General features: G+C 42.5%; 2 protein-coding genes across 2 annotated transcripts in view; one reads left to right on the top strand and one right to left on the bottom strand.

Moving 5' to 3' along the window:
• Positions 1–17,275, bottom strand: part of rps6kl1 (ribosomal protein S6 kinase-like 1) — a 168,914-nt gene extending 151,639 nt beyond the window's left edge. Inside the window, exon 1 of the mRNA XM_052486205.1 lies at positions 17,238–17,275. The gene's annotated coding sequence lies outside the window, so the exon portion shown is untranslated. The remainder of the gene's footprint in view (positions 1–17,237) is intronic.
• LOC118362478 (latent-transforming growth factor beta-binding protein 2-like) overlaps positions 1–20,174 on the top strand; it is a 153,660-nt gene that overhangs the window by 9,021 nt on the left and 124,465 nt on the right. The window contains exon 3 of the mRNA XM_035742833.2: positions 16,094–16,349. Coding sequence (XP_035598726.2) covers positions 16,094–16,349 — 256 coding nt within the window. The remainder of the gene's footprint in view (positions 1–16,093; positions 16,350–20,174) is intronic.

Raw genomic sequence — 20,174 nt, 5'->3', positions numbered from 1 at the left:
TGCTCGCGTTGGGTGCGCGAGCGTTGCAAAATAAATGTAGGAATCTGTATTATTCAATTATTGCACCCACACTGCTCACGTGCGTCAACGAGCATCTGCGTTGCCAAGGGCTAAAATAGAAGTCAGTCCTATTTCTGATGCAGATCACGCTGCAAGTCCTGCCTCTCCCATCTCCTCATTGGTTTATACAAGCAGGTACCCACGTGCCATCTCCTCATTGGTTATACCCACGTGGGTGATTGAAAGACTAACTGTTTTGCCGGTTGTCGTGGTAATACTATGAAAGTGTAGATGCCAATCACCATATAAGTTCAAAGATGAAAAAGCCTGGAAGGAGGAGAGATGACGAGAAACTATTCGGTTGACCGTTTTATGTGTGGATTAATTGTCGGAGTAGAGGACCTTGTGCATTTCAGGTTAAGTAACAACTCAATGTTTATATCTCAGGACAAATTTGCTAGCAACAGCAAGCTAGCTAAATAAGACGAATTAGCTAGAAAGTGCAAGCTAACTAGCTAAATTGCCATACATGTTTAATGCTTTTCGACCTGTCCCCAAATTAATGTATTTGGTTCATAGTTTGTTTTGATATTTTAGCCTATGTGTCGTGATCGCGTTTGGTGTAGAGGGACAAAATCAATTTATGCACAATAGCGCACGAGCACAGCCGGTTTGGGTTCCGTGTTAGGTTGGAGTCATTAAAACTTGTTTTTCAACCACTCCACACAAGCAAAAAGAAATCAGCCAAGACCGCAGATTTCTTTTTGTAGACCTCCACAAGTCTGGTTCATCCTTGGGAGCAATTTCCAAAAGCCTGAAGGTACCACATTTATCTGTACAAACAATAGCATGCAAGTATAAACATCATGGAACCGCACAGCTGTCATATCGCTCAGGACGGAGACGCGTTCTGTCTCCTAGAGATGAACGTACTTTGGTGCGAAAAGTGCAAATCAATCCCAGAACAACAGTAAAGGACCGGGGGAAGATGCTGGAGGAAATAGGTACAAAGTCCTATATCGACTTAAACTGAAAGGCTGCTCAGCAAGGAAGAAGCCACTGCTCCAAAACCGCCATAAAAAAGTCAGACTACGGTTTGCAACTGCACATGGGGACAAAGATCGTACTATTTGGGGAAATGACTGATGAAACAATAAAGGAACTGACCATCGTTATGTTTGGAGGAAAAAGGGTGAGGCTTGCAAGCCAAAGAACACAATCCCAATCGTGAAGCACGTGGTTGGCAGCATAATGTTGTGGAGGTGCTTTGCTGCAAGAGGGACTGGTGCACTTCACGAAATAGATGGCATCAGGAGGAAGGAGAAATATGTGGATATATTGAAGTAACATCTCAAGCCATCAGTCAGGAAGTTAAAGCTTGGTCGCAAATGGGTCTTTCAAATGGACAATGACCTCAAGCATACTTCCAAAGTTGTGGACAACAAAGTCAAGGTAATAGAGTGGCCATCACAAAGCACTGACCTCAATCCTATAGAAAATTTGTGGGCAGAACCGAAAAAGTGTATGCGAGCAAGGAGGCCTACAAACCTGACTCAGTTACACCAGCTCTGTCAGGAGGAATGGGCCCAAATTCACCCAACTTATTGTGGGAAGCTTGTGAAAAGCTACCCGAAACGTTTGACCCAAGTTAAAGGCAATGCTACCAAATACTAATTGAGTGTATGTAAACTTCTGACCCACTCGGAATGTGATGAAAGAAATAAACCTGAAATAAATAATTCTCTCTACTATTATTCTGACATTTCACATTCTTAAAATTAAATGGTGATCCTAACTGACCTAAGACAGGGCATTTTTACTAGGATTAAATGTCAGGAATTGTGAAAAACTGAGTTTAAATGTATTTGGCTAAAGTGTATGTACATTTCCGACTTCAACTGTATATACAGTGCCAGTCAAAAGTTTGGACACACCTGCTCATTCCAGGTTTTTCTTTATGGAATCATGTAGTAAGCAAACATGTCTGTTTAACACATTTTTGGTTACTGCATGATTCCATATGTGTTATTTCATAGATTTGATTTCTTAGTAAAAATTGTAAAAATAAAGATAAACCCTATATAACCCTACATAACCTTATATATATTGTCATAAGCGCAACGTGACTGCAAAAGAGACACGTTAGAATGTCAATTCTCATCAAATAAATTAGAAATCTGACAGAAATACGGAACAAATCATTTTTTGTTGTTGTAAATTAGTGGTGTTTTAATTTCTCTATAAAATGTGGGACATGATTATTTGAATGTTTTTATAACTTGATTGGAGTCCACCTGTGGTAAATTCAATTGATTGGACATGATTTGGAAAGGCACACACCTGTCTTTATAAGGTCCCGCAGTTGACAGTGCATGTCAGAGCAAAAACCAAGCCATGAGGTCGAAAGAATTGCCCTTAGAGCTCCGAGACAGGATTGTGTCGAGTCACAGATCTGGGGAAGGGTACCAAAAAACATCTGCAGCTTTGAAGGTCCGCACGAACACAGTGGCCTCCATCATTCTGAAATGTAAGAAGTTTGGAACCACCAAGACTCTTCCTAGAGCTGGGCGTCCGGCCAAACTGAGCAATCAGGGGGAGAAGGGCCTTGGTCAGGGAAGTGACCAAGAATCCAATGGTCACTCTGAAAAAGAGTTCCTCTGTGGAGATGGGAGAACCTTCCAGAAGGACAACCATCTCTGCAGCGCTCCACCAATCAGGCCTTTATGGTAGGGTGACCAGACGGAAGCCACTCCTCAGTAAAAGGCACATGGCAGTCCACTTGGAGCTAGCCAAAAGGCACCTAAAAGACTTTCAGTCCATGAGAAACAAGATTATCTTGTCTGATGAAACCAAGATTGAACTCTTTAGCCGGAATGCCAAATGTCACATCTGGAGGAAACCTGGCACCATCCCTACAGTGAAGCATGGTGGGGGCAGTATCATGCTGTGGGGATGTTTTTCAGTGGCAGGGACTGGGAGACCAGTCAGGATCAAGGGAAAGATGAACGGCGCAAAGTACAGAGAGACCCTTGATGAAAACCTGCTCCAGAGCACTCAGGGGCTCAGACTGGGGCAAAGGTTAAACTTCCAAAAGGACAACGATCCTAAGCAAACAGCCAAGACAACTCAGGTGTGGCTTCGGTACAAGTCTCTGAATGTCCTTAAGTGGCCAATCAGAGCCAGGACTTGAACCCGATCATCTCTGGAGAGACATTTAAATAGCTCTGCAGCGACGCTCCCCATCAAACCTAACAGAGCTTGAGAGGATCTGCAGAGAAGACTGGGATATGTGCCAAATACAGGTGTGCCAGCTTGTAGCGTCATACCCAAGAAGACTCGATGCTGTAATCGCTGCCAAAGGTGCTTCAACAAGGTACTGAATAAAGGGTCTGAATACTTATATAAATGTGATATTTCCCGTTAATTGTTTTTTATACATTTGCAAAAATGTCAAAAAACGTGTTTTTGCTTTATCATCATGATGTATTGTGTGTAGATTGAGGAGGGGGGAGAAAACGATTTAATCAATTTTAGAATAAGGCTGTAACGTTGGTCCTTCTGTAGCTCAGTTGGTAGAGCATGGCGCTTGTAACGCCAGGGTAGTGGGTTCGATTCCCGGGACCACCCATACGTAGAATGTATGCACACATGACTGTAAGTCGCTTTGGATAAAAGCGTCTGCTAAATGGCATATATATATAAAATGGGGAATGTCCACCAGAGTTGTTGCCAGAGAGTTGAATGTTTATTTCTCTACCATAAGCTGCCTCCAATGTCGTTTTAGAGAATTAGGCAGTACGTCCAACAGGCCTCACAACCGTAGACCACGTGTCCTGAGCTGTGGTCCTTCGGCTTCTTCACATGTGGAATCGTCTGGGGGGGGATTGGCTAGGCCTGGCTGCCAATTATCATGGCTACATCCCTGCCCAGTCATGTGAAATCCATATATTAGGGCCTAATTAATTTATTTCAATTGACTGATTTCCTTATATGAACTGTAACTCAGTAAAATCTTTGAAGATGTTCCATGTGGTATTTATATTTTAGTTCAGTATAAATTCTAATCAGGCTTTGAAGTTCATGTTTGACGCTGTTGTCTACATGGTCAGATGTGACCGTGGTCTGATCCAGTTGATAGCTTTCATAAGACATATAGCTCTTTGGGTTTTTCTGCTTGGATTGACAAAGGCCATAAAGTGAAGCGAGATGTAACTGTGGCCAATGGCCATAGAAAAATGTCAAATTTATATTCATATTTATTTACAATCATCATTTAGCCTAGCTACACCCCACAGGACCGAAATGGTGCATCTGGTTTGGGGGTCATCCTCTGTTCTCTTTACAAAAAGAAGCCTCAGTCCCAGAGAGCAAGTTTTACTGTAAAGCCCTAATACTGCTCCACACATTTTCTACATGATAAAAAATAAGTGCAGGTTCCTCCTTTTGCCAGAACCGGGTTTAGAAATGAACTTAGTCAGTGGCCAATATTAATTTACAATCACAATTCACAGTTTTAAATCAAATCATGAATGAATACTTCACCAGCAAACCAGTAATTCATGAAATGAACCAGGAATGGTAAGCAGAGGGAATGCAGTCCATCTTGATAAACAATTATTGCCAGAAAAAGAGAGGCTGAACATCGGATTAGTGGAATTCCTTTGCTTTGTATCGTAAACAGCCACAGTAACCTGTTTCCAAAATAGCAAACCCTCCAAATGAAATCAAATGAGGTGGAAAGAAAAGGTCACCTTGTTAGATGGAAGGACATTTATCTTTCTGATTTATTGTCACAACCGTACCAGAATTGGAATCCAGTATTTATAATTCAGTAGATAGAAATAGACTCTCTTCTGTTCTACTCATGCTTCACTTAAATATCTCACTCTAATCTATGGACCTGTGGTATTGAAAGTAAGATTCACAGCAGTTATCTCACAGTGAACATGATCTGGGCTACAGTATTACACAAAGTTGATCTGAGCATTCAGCTCTCATCTATTAGTAGTGTTTATTTTTGGTTGGTTAGGAGGTTTATTCCTATTCCTCTATTCCTATCAAAGTTGCCATTTAAATCCTGACCAACAGGTGTTTACATACTGAGTGTGGCACGTGTCCACCGGCCAAAGAGACAGGGCTAGCCCTTGGCATTCACACCACCCGGGTCACTATGCATCAGTGTCATTGGGTTTGCAATGGCTTCTCCTCCCCACAATTTAGGACAGTATGCAGAATGCCTCTCACAGGTGAGAGAGTCCCCACTGTGCACACTGTGTCCTCCTGACCGTCTCACCCCAGCACACTGAGTTTACCCAGTGTCATGGCACAAAGACTTATCGATCCGGTAAGCTATTTCTGCAGTCATACTTACTGTACCTGCTACAGTAAAGACAAAATAGTGCATGGTATGTATTTAATTATTTCATCATTCAACAAGTATCATCAGCCATGAAAGAATGGCCCCACCATGAAAGGCATAGCATTGCCTCTTGATTTAAATCCTTAGCTGTCTTTGAGAGGGCAGGTGAAAGGTGCATCATTCAAGAAAATAAATAACGTTGTTCTCAGCCTCTTAAGTAGCCGGTGATTGACAGAGTGAAATGCAGTAGAAAGGAGGTTCTTTTTGATTTTCCTTCCAGCTTTCTTTGGCCTGCTGTGCTGCTCAGGGCCCCATCCAACCCTAAAATAACTCTTCATGCAGAAAGTCTGCCTCGTTCTCATTCATTCACCCATTCCTTGCTATTTCTCTCCCTCTTTCCAAACATACAATTCTCACGTGGAATGTTTCTTTAATTCCATCATATCCTCACTGCTGTTGGGGCTAGATTAAAGCCTTCCAGTGCACTTAGATTTGGAGACACCGTTGGGAATGATGTATATTTTGCATCAGGCTGTGCTGTGCTGCCCATGCTCAGAATTACATACTTTGTAGTTACCTCATAACATAACATATGCCTATGTACATATTCTGTATGTATGAGTCGTGGGGTTGAAAACTGTTTCATTGGGGAAAATAGTCACATTTCACAGATTAATATAATATATGTGAAATTGTGTTCATTTACCTGTCAGTTCTTCTAAGAGTAATTTGTTTTACTGATTGAGTTCTTTCGGTCCGTGTTGTCAAATAGACGGCTGGATGTAGTGTACATGTTGTCCGTGCTCTCCCACAGTGTCTTCTCTTACAAAACTGAGCCCCAGTGGTTTACAACCATCCTACTGAAACCACATACCTGTCTGGATCTCTCATTGGGGACCTGTCATGAAGCTGTCATTGGGGACCTGTCATGAAGCTGCCATTGGGGACCTGTCATGAAGCTGCCATTGGGGACCTGTCATAAAGCCTCGGTGTGAAACAGAGTCCACTTTTAATATATGTTCCTCTCACATCAACATGTGTCCACCAGCTGGTAAAGTAGCAAGGACATACATGTGTGAGCGTTTTGTAAAGACTACCTTCACATAAAGAGCTTCACAATCATGTTGGGTATTATAGATTCAAAAATGTTTTGGCTTGTATTAATGGTGCTTTCTTCCTACTAAATAGATGATTGTGCTCCAGAGGCTAGGCATGCATTGCTACAGCTCAAAATATGTTTTAGCGTGAAGTCTGTCTTCGCATCCAACCAGTGCATGTTTTAGCGTGAAGTCTGTCTTTGCATCCAACCAGTGCATATTCAAGCCTATCATTGAATCTGACAGTGTTCATTTGCCTCCATGGCTGTGGGCCAGTTGCTCATCCTTATCAAAACCATATCTGCTTCTCAGCCAAGTCACCTGTATGAGGTTTTGTTGGGGGGAAAGATTTTTATGTTCCATTCAATTGTTTGAAGAGCATACACTGCTAAATGCATTAGCTGTATGAAAGAGATATCAGGCCAATATACTGTGGAAAATGTGGTTTATATGTATTGTCATCTAGCATCACACACACATAGAGTTCAGCCTGAAATATCTTCGAAAGGAAAGAGCATACTCAGTTTATGTATATAGGGGATGTTGACCAAATCTGCCTAATAATGTGGCTTGTCTTTAAGGCACTGGCCTCTCTGGTGACGTTGTTCAGTCAGGGGTGAAATAATTGCTACACAGCTGTGTAGGCCAACTCTGCTTTACAGGCACACTGCGGATTGGCAGAGGGTTGCACAGTTCACAGTTCAGGGCATAACTCTCCCTGGCAGTCTGGATGGCTTTATGGGCCATTAGACAGATCCTGTAATCAATACACACACCATGCTCACACAGCCCTATCATTACCCACACACTGGACACTTTACATTACTCTTCCCAAACCAGGAGTCCTGCCTTCTCCTCACCAGTTGTTGTCTGTGTGGAGGTGGCAATCAGGTTCTTTTTGGGCCTCCTCTGGCCATATGTTTTTCTAATTGCTACCATGGACCACAAAATAGCTAGAATGAGTTACCATGGACCACAAAATAGCTAGAATGAGTTATTATGGACCACAACATAGCAAGAATGAGTTATTATGGACCACAACATAGCTAGAATGAGGAACCATGGACCACAACATAGCTAGAATGAGTTATTATGGACCTCAACATAGCTAGAATGAGTTATTATGGACCACAACATGGCTAGAATGATTTATTATGGACCACAACATAGCTATAATGAGTTACCATGGACCACAACATAGGTAGAATGAGTTACCATAGACCACAACATAGCTAGAATGAGTTATTATGGACCACAACATAGCTATAATGAGTTACCATGGACCACAACATAGGTAGAATGAGTTACCATAGACCACAACATAGCTAGAATGAGTTATTATGGACCACAACATAGCTATAATGAGTTACCATGGACCGCAACATAGGTAGAATGAGTTACCATAGACCACAACATAGCTAGAATGAGTTACCATGGACCACAACATAGCTAGAATGAGTTACCATGGACCACAACATAGCTAGAATGAGTTACCATGGACCACAACATAGCTAGAATGAGTTATTATGGACCACAACATAGCTAGAATGAGTTACCATGGACCACAACATAGGTAGAATGAGTTACCGCACTGTCTCTCCATATACAGTAGTTGTTTTTCTGTGGTTGAGGTGAAAGGGTTGTTTTTCTGTTTACACATTGGTTTTGGTAGGCGAGCCTCTGTTGATGTAGGGCCACTAGAGAGGGGAGCAGAGCACTGCTACACTGCTCCAGCCATAGGACGTCTGTCCAGTGTAATCCATTCTTCAATTACATTTAGCTGTTTCTGTTTCTTTGTGTGTGATGTAACTGGTGTCATGATGCAGAGAGGGGATATGTCAGAAATCTCTTAAATGGAGAGACTAGAGAACTGCAAGACTTAGCTTTTTTGTTGATTTACTTAACCCTTATTTTACCAAGTAAGTTGATTGAGAACACATATTCATTTACATACATAACACCAAACAAAAAGCTATCCCCACCTCTAAACACAAATGACTTATTTGAAGTTCGTGGCACCACGTGGTTTTCTGTTTCAAAACGCATTTGTGTCCAGTACACAATTTCTTCAACACAAATTCCAATTTGTTGTGGCTAAAGTTAGCTCGGTGACTAATGTTAGCTAGGCTATGGGTTAAGGTTAGGGGTAGGGGTTACGGCAAGGGTTAGATTTAGGTAACATGCTAGCTAAGTAGTTAAAGGGTTTTAAGGTTAGGGTTAGCTGACATGCTAAGTAGTTCAAAAGTAGCAAGGACTTTCAAAGTTGTCTATCATGTTATTTGAACACACAACATTTGGGTTATACACGTCGCATTATACACCTACCTACCCAACCTCCCCGACAAACCCTCTTCCTATTGTTTCTGTCTTAAGTAACCTAAGGTCTTTATCTGTGATTGAAATGCACTGTATACAACATTTTTGTGGTGACTTTTTTCTTGTGTCTGTCACGAATTTCACGTAAGTAACTTTTATCTATTTCACAATCATTTGTGATAGCCTTACACTCTCCTGCACGCCACAGTTTAGTCGGAACAACACACAGCCAATCATATATCATGCTCCCTCCGGCTCTATGGCCGTATGGAAAACGTTGTGATGTTATCCCCAGGAGAATGGAGTTTGTGGGTTTTGGTGACCACGACCTCTCACATTCTTAAGTTACACATACTGTAGTGGGCACACACCCCTAGATATCCCCCAGTACATTGCTCGTTATAGGCTGAAGTAGGGAGCCTGTGGGGTACGGGGAAGAGACATAGTGTGGCTAAAGGTAATGCACACAATGTCATGGGTCAACCTCAGGTTAACTAAACCCCCCAGACAACTTGATGTGGTTGGAGAGAGAGTGAATGCCCTAACTATTGTATTCGGTTGAAAAACTGTACTGTGACAGAAAAAGTGAAAAGATATGAAAAGGGCACCTCCATTTTCTGAAAGATTACCCCTTAAGGATTTACCATAAAGGGAAAAGAGCACAAAGTACACAGAACTACCACAAAGGACCAGTCATCAGTCAGTCCTGAGCTGAGCTCCCTCACTTCTGCTGGTAATGATTAGGCTGCTAGATAGTGGTGGGTGAGAGGGATGATTCATAACTTCTGTTTTTGGATGATATATTGGGCAATGGACAGTGACAAACTCTGAAATTAATTTTAGGGATGTTAAATGATGGTACTGAAATGTGCAAATGCTCAATTTTGAAAACAATATAACCTGTGCTATTTAATAACATACATAATCTGATCAATATCAGGTGTGCTAAAATACCAGTGTACCACAATTCTGCTGAGACAATTCTGCAGTGTTACTTATTTGTTAGGAAACATTTTAGACATGCTTCTTTCCACTTGTAGTACCGTATACTACACGTGGCAATATATCTAGCCGATCCCAGAATCCATAACACTTAACATATAAATGGATTCTGTCCGATCTCTGGTTCTTACACTTCAATAGAAATGATTTCACCTCCCAGAGCCTGGCCTACCGTTTAATTATTTTAAAAGACATCCGTTCAGAAGCAAAATACAAGAGTCCTTTCCTTAGTCAGTCCAAAGTTAAATAATTATGAAAATGTGCTTTAATAAAACCTCCTGGGAGCAGGTTTTTGTTGTAATGTAGAAGGTGAGGGAGCGTGGTAAAGTGAGGGCCAAGTGTTAGTGTTATGACTTCTCTCTGATATCACACAAACACGGCTCAGTGTTCCAGAGTTTATCATGTATCCATTCTTCACTTTGAACAGATATTCTTCCATATATTTTGAAAGGGCCCTTGGTGGTGAGCTCTTTAGTTATTTGTATTCTCTACAAAGTGAGCCTCAATCCTAATTTGTTGAATGGCTCCCTGGCCCTAATGTACTAAATGGCACATCATTTCCTCCAACCGTAAATTGAGGGGTTCCCCAAGATTATCACTATTCCACTGTCGTTATTTATATAATTTTCAAAAAGCACCAATATCAGGTTATAGCGGAGGTAGTATTGTTGACCTGTGAGATACATTTGAGACATTTTTATATGTGTTTGAGTTTCACATTTCCTGGGCTGAGAGAGCGGATTGTAAAAGTGTGTGAGGTGGAGAGATGGGACAAATCTTCAGCAAATAGTAATGGCCTGAAGACATGCACTCTGTTGGAAACGAGAGCCCGGTCCCATGCAATGAATAGGAGGGCTGGGAATTGCTAGGGACCTCACGATACGATATTACAACGATACTTAGGTGTTGATACAATATGTACTGCGATTCTCACAATTCTATATGGATTGCAATTCGATACTGCGCTTTTTAATTTTACATTTTAAATTTCACCTTTATTTAACCAGGTAGGCCAGTTGAGAACAAGTTCTCATTTACAACTGAAACCTGGCCAAGATAAAGCAAAGCAGTGCGACAAAAACAACAACACAGAGTTACACATGGGATAAACAAAAGTACAGTCAATAACACAATAGAAACATCTGTATACAGTGTGTGGAAATGAAGTAAGGAGGTAAGGCAATAAATAGGTCAATAGTGGCGAAGTAATTACAATTTAGCAATTTACACTGGAGTGATATATGTGCAGATGAGGATGTGCAAGTAGAAATACTGGAGCACAAAAATGAAAACAAATATGGGGATGAGGTAGGTAGTTGGTTGGATGGGCTATTTACAGATGGGCTGTGTACAGCTGCAGCGATCGGTAAGCTGCTCTGACAGCTGATGCCTGAAGTTAGTGAAGGAGATATAAGTCTCCAACTTCAGTGATTTTTGCAAATCGTTCCAGTCATTGGCAGCAGAGAACTGGAAGGAAAGGCATCTAAACAAGGTGTTGGCTTTGGGGATGACCAGTGAGATATACCTGCTGGAGCGCGTGCTACGCGTGCTGACCAGTGAGCTGAGATAAGGCGGGGCTTTACCTAGCGAGGACTTATAGATGACCTGGAGCCAGTGGGTTTGGTGATGAATATGTAGTGAGGACCAGCCAACGAGAGCATACAGGTCGCAGTGGTGGGTAGTATATGTGATAGACAAAACAGATGGCACTGTGATAAACTGCATCCAGTTTGCTGAGTAGAGTATTGGAGGCTATTTTGTAAATGACATCGCCGAAGTCGAGGATTGGTAGGATAGTCAGTTTTACGAGGGTACGTTTGGCAGCATGAGTGAAGGAGGCTTTTTTTTTGCGAAATAGGAAGCCAATTCTAGATTTAACGTTGGATTGGAGATGCTTAATGTGAGTCTGGAAGGAGCGTTTACAGTCTAGCCAGACACCTAGGTATTTATAGTTGTCCACATATTCTAAGTCAGAACCATCCAGAGTAGTGGTGCTAGTCGGGCGGGCGGGTGTAGGCAGCGATCGGTTGAAGAGCATGCATTTCGTTTTGGCGGCCAGTGTTGTATGGCATTGAAGCTTGTTTTGAGGTTTTTAACACAGTGTCCAACGGAAGAAGGGCCAGATGTATACAGAATGGTGTTGTCTACATAGAGGTGGATCAAAGAATCACCCGCAGCAAGAGTGACATAATTGAAATATACAGAGAAAAGAGTCTGCCTGAGAATTGAACTCTGTGGCACCACCATAGAGACTGCCAGAGTTCCGGACACCACGCCCTCCGATTTGACACACTGAACTCTATCTGAGAAGTAGTTGGTGAACCAGGCGAGGCAGTCATTAGAGAAACCAAGGCTGTTGAGTCTGCCGATAAGAATACGCTGATTTTACTGCGATTCGATCTTCCAAACATATTGTTGCAGAGGGACAAGAGAGAGCCATAATAAAACAAGATTTTATCAGTCATGGGAATAATAGTGCTAAACCATGTTGTCTCACAATTTAAAAATAAGATGGAGAACAACCTATAAAAGGAAGAATACTGGAGTTTTGGCGAAGGTACAGCTGTCTAGCGCAAAAATTATATTACGATACTGACAAAAATGATATTGTGATATATTGTCAAATTATATCCCGATCTGTAACTGTATTGATTGTTTCTCCCATCACTAGTGGATAGGGGCTGCTGCCTACCTCAAAGCTTCTCTCCATCCCACACAGGGCCTTAATAGGTAACTCAGACCTGCTGTGCTGTGGGAACTATGAATGCTATTTGAATGCTATAAAGGTCCTATCTTATTTTAATATACACAATTTACCACTAAATCAATCAAGAACTCATACAATACAATAAAATGCTTTTTAAGAATGTTTTTTATAGTCTGTTGTACAGGATTACTTTGGCCACAGAGTGAATGTTGTTTGGAAATGAGGGATTCTGCAGTAGACCTCAGCTGTCATGGATTTGTTCAGGACTGTTATCCCCCTGACATCCCTCCCTCTCCCTTCCTTAAAACTGCCCTTAAATAACTTGGACTGGAGATTGATTTTAAGGACAAAACTTGGGCTGGAGATTGGTTTTAAGGACAGAACTTGGACTGGAGATTGGTTTTAAGGACAGAACTTGGACTGGAGATTGGTTTTAAGGACAGAACTTGGACTGGAGATTGGTTTAAGGAACTTGAACTGGATTTCACATTCATACAGTTACATGTTTGAACTGAGCTCACAAAGTAGAGCTGTGATTAATGGACAGTATCTGCTTGCATGGAGACTTGGAGTACATGCTTCCATTGAATGACCAGGTCCAGTAATGCCCACGTTTATGCACTTTTCAGATGACTGGCTCTGGAATCTGTTGCTTTAAATTGCTCATTCAGTCTCAGTCATAATTAACCACAACAATGACCCTGCCAGGTATATGTTTCCCAACTTCTGTTTAGTGTTTCAAAGAAAATGAGTATTTATTATTATTCCCCAATGCAATAATTAAACCACATATTTGTGAAATAGATGGAATGTGAGGCAATTAGTTTTAATGATGTGCAAGAAAAATCTGCACGACAGCAATTACCGCGACAAAGTGTTCACCAGCCAGGCAGGGAGGCAGGCCAGCCCCATGCAGCAGGACAGACCAAGGGAAGAGAGACAGACAGCGACACTGCAGCAGCCAGGCTTGTGTGGGACTCTAGTAAGAGTCAGAAGGGCCAGGGTCAGTGCCCACTACCCAGCCAAGCCCATTGTCAATTAATGGAATGCATGTTTGGTACCACATTGTGTCACTTTAATGACTGCTGTTGGGCGACAGAGCTGAAGAGGGTCATGTATTCAGGGTCACATACACAGACTGTGATGTATACCAACCGTACAATTAGGCAATTTTCTAGGCCAGTTACACAAATTGATAAATTAGTATACATATTTGTTCCAATTCAGATGGCATGGTGTCAGAGTGGGTGTGGTGGTTGGGAGGGGTGGAATGGGAAGGGGGGGGGGGGGTTGCTCATTTACTGAACTCTCCCTCATATGTCAATCGACTCCTTGGACTGTTTGATCCTCAAAGTTTTCCTCAAGCCCTTGTAATCTCTGAGGTTGAACACGATGGTGGCAACAGGCCAGCCTCAAGTCTGGTTAGTGGATGATATATTTAACTCTTTGCCAAATAGAGACAAAGTATGTCTTATTTTATCCCATAGTGTACTAGAAAACTCAGATCACATACCAAGTTACATTTCCCTGACTGAATGTGTAGTATACTTCATCATCATTTCCCTGACTGAATGTGTAGTATACTTCATCATCATTTCCTTGACTGGATGTGTAGTATACTTCATCATCATTTCCCTGACTGAATGTGTAGTATACTTCATCATCATTTCCCTGACTGAATGTGTAGTATACTTCATCATCATTTCCCTGACTGAATGTGTAGGATACTTCATCATCATTTCCCTGACTGAATGTGTAGTATATGTCATCATCATTTCCCTGACTGAATGTGTAGTATACTTCATCATCATTTCCCTGACTGAATGTGTAGTTTACTTCATCATCATTTCCCTGACTGAATGTGTAGTATACTTCATCATCATTTCCCTGACTGAATGTGTAGTATACTTCATCATCATTTCCCTGACTGAATGTGTAGTATACTTCATCTTCATTTCCCTGTCTGAATGTGTAGTATACTTCATCAGAAAGGGCTGGATTTTCCCCAAAGCAGTTCAAACTAATGCTCTAGCAAATGTGTGGGTTTAAATAGAATAGACTTCCCCATAAACCACAGGAATATGGTCAAGGACTATTATTTAATTCCCAGTTTGTTCCCTTTTGTCATCATGTTGCGATGATTGACTGTTTGTATTGCATACTCTCAATTAGCATACATCATGTTGTGAGAAAACCATGTGGTGCTAGTTTAATTCAAATTGCCGTTTCATGGCAATTTTAGGTATATTGCTCGGATACAATTAGAGAGAGCGAGAGAACAAAAGACTGAAGCCAAGCTGTGAGCAATAATGCCTGAAGGGGTGTGGTATATGGCCAATATACCACGGCTTAGTGCTGTTCTTAGTCACAACACAACGCTGAATGCCTGAATACAGCCCTTAGCTGTGGTATATTGGCCATATACCACAAACCTGCAAGGTGCCTTATTGCTATTATAAACTGGTAACCAACATAATTAGAACAGTAAAAATAAATGTTTTGTCATACCTGTGGTATATGGTCTGATATACCGCGGCTGTCAGCCAATCAGCATTCAGAGCTCGAACCACCCAGTTCATAAATTAGAATAATCATGTTCCTTGGTGTGGCAGCCAAGGACTCGGTCATCCTCATGCATTAGATGACACCTAGGAGGTCCATTCGTCTCTTACACCAGACAAACTGGACCCCATGTCTGAATGGCATCATATTGCTAAAACAGGAAGCCTATAGCAGGTAGACCATGCAGCCCGTGGGGCCCTTAGCTACCAGCTCTCCTCACAGTGCCAAAAGCAGTGGAAGTTTTCCTGCCTGCGATCTGTCAGTGGCATGGCATCTGTGTCAATAGCATTCCACCACTGTGGACAGAGCACTGCAGTTTGCTTTAGCCACCAGAGAGTAGCAACCTGATTTAGTGTTTGAGAACAATGTCATCAATTCTGCAGTGCTATCCAGTGCATACATTTGTGTCACAAGATGGAAAGGTTGTTTGCTATGAATCTCATGCCACAGGTCTAAGAATAGTGTTCAAGTAGCCAGACTGAGGTGCAGGGAGGGCCCAAATTTGGACGTGTACAGATTGTTTTGCCATAACCATGAAATTACCTCAACGATTGCTGTATTTGCAGAAAATTGAGAACTATTGTTTATACATCAATTGTTGACCAGACAAGAAAAACACATCCCCACATCCCCTGTAACAGCACGCATTAGATTTGGAATCAGTGACCAAAGGAATTTCTAGAAAAACAGCTGATCATTGGAGCACCAGCAGCATTAAGCACAGCCAAGGAGCTGAAGTGACTCTTACCTTAGTGAGAAATGGGTTAAATGTAAGAGATCACATACATTTAGACTTAACAGGGCTGTCTTGGGCTCAGGTGAAATTGAACATGACATTCCCTCCAGGCTTTGTACTATCAGGAAACCAGAGTAAAAGCAACAGCATGGACACACAACTAATTGGTCTTTGATTGAATCACTTAAAGTAAAGCCGGCTCGTGCTGAGATAATGTAGGCCATGTCTGGAGATGCTCTTTTATGTGAATGGCCACATGTTCTAACATGACACCGTTAAAGATCTGCCTCCATCTCTCTCTCTGCCCCCTGCAGCCGACTGCCAGCCCCCCTGCCAAAACCGTGGCTCCTGCAGCAGGCCCCACACCTGTGTGTGCCGCTCTGGGTTCCAGGGGACCCGCTGCGAGGAGGCTGCCCCAGAGCAGGTGTACATCCACACCGGAGGGTCCCTGAGGCGCATCCAGCCAGGCACCAACCCCTTCCAGAGGGAGCAGCCCAGGAGGAAACCCACGGAGAGGCAGGCCGTAGACAACCCCAGCCCTGAGACCACCAGACAGTCTCTCCAGCCTGTGTAAGTCCATCATTGCACTGTACCTCCTTCCTGATGGAGTATTTAGACATTTATAGATGGTTACTCACTGACCTTATTTATATCTGTTTATCTGGAGGAACAATGTGTTTTCCCAATATAAGCTACACTCTTAGAATAAGGATTCCAAAAGGGTTCTTTGGTTGTCTCCATAGGAGAACCCTGTTGGGTTCCATGTAGAACTCTTTCTGGAAAGGGTTCTACATGGACCCAAAAGGGTTCTACTTGGAACCTAAAAAGGTTGTTCAAAGGATTCTGTTATGGGGAGCAGCCAAATAACCCTTTTAAATCAAATAAAATACAATTTGCGCCAAATGCAACAGGTTGTAATGATGGGGCGGTGAGTCGGAAGCAGGTGAAACATTTGAATAAAACCAAGAACACGACACTAACTTAAGGCAGACCGCTGATACACAAGAACAATACCAACTGGTGAGTGAACATGGGAGAGTGACATATTAAGGGGGGGAAATGATGAAGGTAGTGGAGTCCAGGTATGAATCATAATGATTAACAGGTGTGTGTAATGATGAATCCCAGGACTGGTGGTTAGTACTCTGGCGACGCCGGAGGGGAGGGGAGGAGCAGGTGCAGACATGACACAGGTGTAATCCTTACCATGAAATGGTTACTTTACGAGCTCTAAATCAACAATGCATAGTTTATTTTTTTATTTGATTTATTTCACCTTTATTTAACCAGGTAGGCCAGTTGGGGAACAAGTTCTCATTTACAACTGTGACCTGGCCAAGATAAAACAAAGCAGTGTGACAAAAACAACACAGAGTTACACATGAGATAGACAAACATACAGTCAATAACACAATAGAACAATCTATACACAGTTTTTTGTGTTTGTTTTTTTTCCACCTTTATTTAACCAGGTAGGCTAGTTGAGAACAAGTTCTCATTTGCAACTGCGACCTGGCCAAGATAAAGCATAGCAGTGTGAACATGGAGTAAACAATTAACAAGTCAACACAGTAGAAAAAAGAAAAAAGAAGAGTCTATATACATTGTGTGCAAAAGGCATGAGGAGGTAGGCGAATAATTACAATTTTGCAGATTAATACTGGAGTGATAAATGATCAGATGGTCATGTACAGGTAGAGATATAGGTGTGCAAAAGAGCAGAAAAGTAAATAAACAAAAACAGTATGGGGATGAGGTAGGTAAAAATGGGTGGGCTATTTACCGATAGACTATGTACAGCTGCAGCGATCGGTTAGCTGGTCAGATAGCAGATGTTTGAAGTTGGTGAGGGAGATAAAAGTCTCCAACTTCAGCGATTTTTGCAATTCGTTCCAGTCACAGGCAGCAGAGAACTGGAACGAAAGGCGGCCAAATGAGGTGTTGGCTTTAGGGATGATCAGTGAAATATACATGTTAGAGCCCATGCTACGGGCGGGTGTTGCTATGGTGACCAGTGAGTTGAGATAAGGCGGGGCTTTACCTAACAGAGACTTGTAGGTGACCTGGAGTCAGTTATAAAAATTAAGTAATAAAAATGGGCTAAATAAAGTAGGAAAAATAGTAAGACAATAAAAATAACAGCAACAATAACGAGGATATATACTGTAGAAGGGTTACCAGCATTGAGTCAATGTGCATGTAGGTAGGGGTAAAGGGACTATGCATAGATAAACAGAGAGTAGCAGCAGCGTGGGTGAAAAGTGTGAAGGAATGTGAATGAATGTGTGTGGCGTCAATATGTGTGTCAGTGTGTGTGTTGGAGTGTCAGTGTAGTATGTGTGAGTGTGTGGTTCACATTCTTAAAATAAAGTGGTGATCCTAACTGACCTAAGACAGGGAATTTTCACTCTGATAAAATGTCAGGAATTGTGAAAACTGAGTTTAAATGTAGTTAGCTAAGGTGTATGTAAACTTCCGACCAAAGTAAAGGGGTCAATGTAAATAGTCTGGGTAGCCATTTGATTAACTGGTCAGTAGTCTTATGGCTTGGGGGTAGAAGCTGTTAAGGAGCCTTTTGGTCCCTGACTTGGCACTCTGGCACCGCTTGCTGTGCAGTAGCAGAGAGAACAGTCTATGACTTGGGTGGCTGGAGTCTATGACAATTTTTAGGGCATTCCTCTGACACCGTCTGGTATGTAGGTCCTGGATGGTAGAGAGCTCAGCCCCACTGATGTACTGGGCCGTATGCACTACCCTCTGTAGTGCCTTGCGGTCGGATGCCGAGCAGTTGCCATACCAAGCTGAAAGACAGGATGCTTTTGATGGTGCAGCTGTAGAACCTTTTGTGGATCTAAGGACCCATGCCCAGTCTTTTCAGCCTCCTGAGGGGGAATAGGCGTTGTCGTGCCCCCCTTAAGACTTTGTTAGTGTGTTTGGACCGTGATAGGTCCATAGTGATGTGGACACCAAGGAACTTGACACGCTCAACCTTCACCACTACAGCCCAGTCGATGAGAATGGGGCATGCTTGGCCCTCCTTTTCCTGTAGTCCACGATCAGCTCCTTTGTCTTGCTCACATTGATGGATAGGTTTTTGTTCTGGCACCACACTGGCAGGTCTCTGACCTCCTCCCTATAGGCTGTCTCATCGTCGTCAGTGATCAGGCCTATCACCGCTGTGTTGTCGGCAAACTTAATGATGGTGTTGGAGTCCTGCGTGGCCATGAAGTCGTGGGTGAACAGGGTGTACATAAGGGGATTAAGCACGCACCCCTCTGAGGGGCCCCCGTGTTGAGAGTCAGTGTGGAAGAGGGGGGCCCGTCAGTAAGTCCATTATCCAGTTGCAGAGGGAGGTGGTCATTCCCAGGGTCCTTAGCTTAGTGATGAGCTTGGAGGTCACTATGGCGTAGTCAATGAACAACATTCTCACGTAGGCTTTCCTACAGGGCAGTAGTCATTTAGGCAGGTTACCTTGGCTTTCTTGGGCAGAGGGACTATGGTGGTCTGAATTGATTTAGCATTGATTTGATTTAGCCCGTCTGGTATTTGTAATCCGTAATGGTATGCAAGCCCTGCCACATCCGACAAGCATCAGAGCTGCTGTAGTGGAATTTGAATTTAGTCCTGTATTGACGCTTTGCCTGTTTGATGGTTTGTCGTAGGGCATATCAGGATTTATTTTAAGAGTCCGTATTACTGTCCCGCTTCTTGAAAGCGGCAGCTATAGCCTTTTTTCTCAATGCGGACGTTGCCTATAATCCATGGCTTCTGGTTGGGATATGTACGTACTGCCACTGTGGGGACGACGTTGCCAATGCACTTATCAATGAAGCCGGTGACTGATGTGGTATGCTCCTCAATGCAATCGGATGAATCCCGGAACATATTCCAGTCTGTGCTAGCAAAACAGTCCTCTAGCTTAGCATCCACTTCATCGGACCACTGAGTTTTTGCTTGTAAGCGGGAATCAGGAGGATACAGTTATGGTCAGATTTGCTAAATGGAGGGCGAGGGAGAGCTTTGTACGCGTCTCTGTGTGTGGAATAAAGGTGATCTAGAGGTTTACCCGTATTTACACATGTGATATGCTGGTAGAAATGAAGTGAAACATATTTCAGTTTCATGCATTAAAGTCCCCGGCCACTAGGAGCGCCGCCTCTGGATGAGCATTTTCTTGTTTGCTTATGGCCTTTTACAGCTCGTTGAGTGTGGTCTTAGTGCCAGCATCGCTATGAAGAATATACAGTCGTGGCCAAAAGTTTTGAGAATGACACAATTATAAATTTTCACAAAGTCTACTGCCTCAGTTTCGATGATGGCAATTTGCATATACTCCAGAATGTTATGAAGAGTGATCAGATGAATTGTAATTAATTGCAAAGTCCCTTTTTGCCA

This window comes from Oncorhynchus keta, chromosome 29, assembly GCF_023373465.1.
Source record: "Oncorhynchus keta strain PuntledgeMale-10-30-2019 chromosome 29, Oket_V2, whole genome shotgun sequence".
Classification (NCBI taxonomy): Eukaryota; Metazoa; Chordata; class Actinopteri; order Salmoniformes; family Salmonidae; genus Oncorhynchus; species Oncorhynchus keta.
Note: the sequence above shows the minus strand (reverse complement) of the source record. Positions and strands in the feature narration are given on the sequence as shown.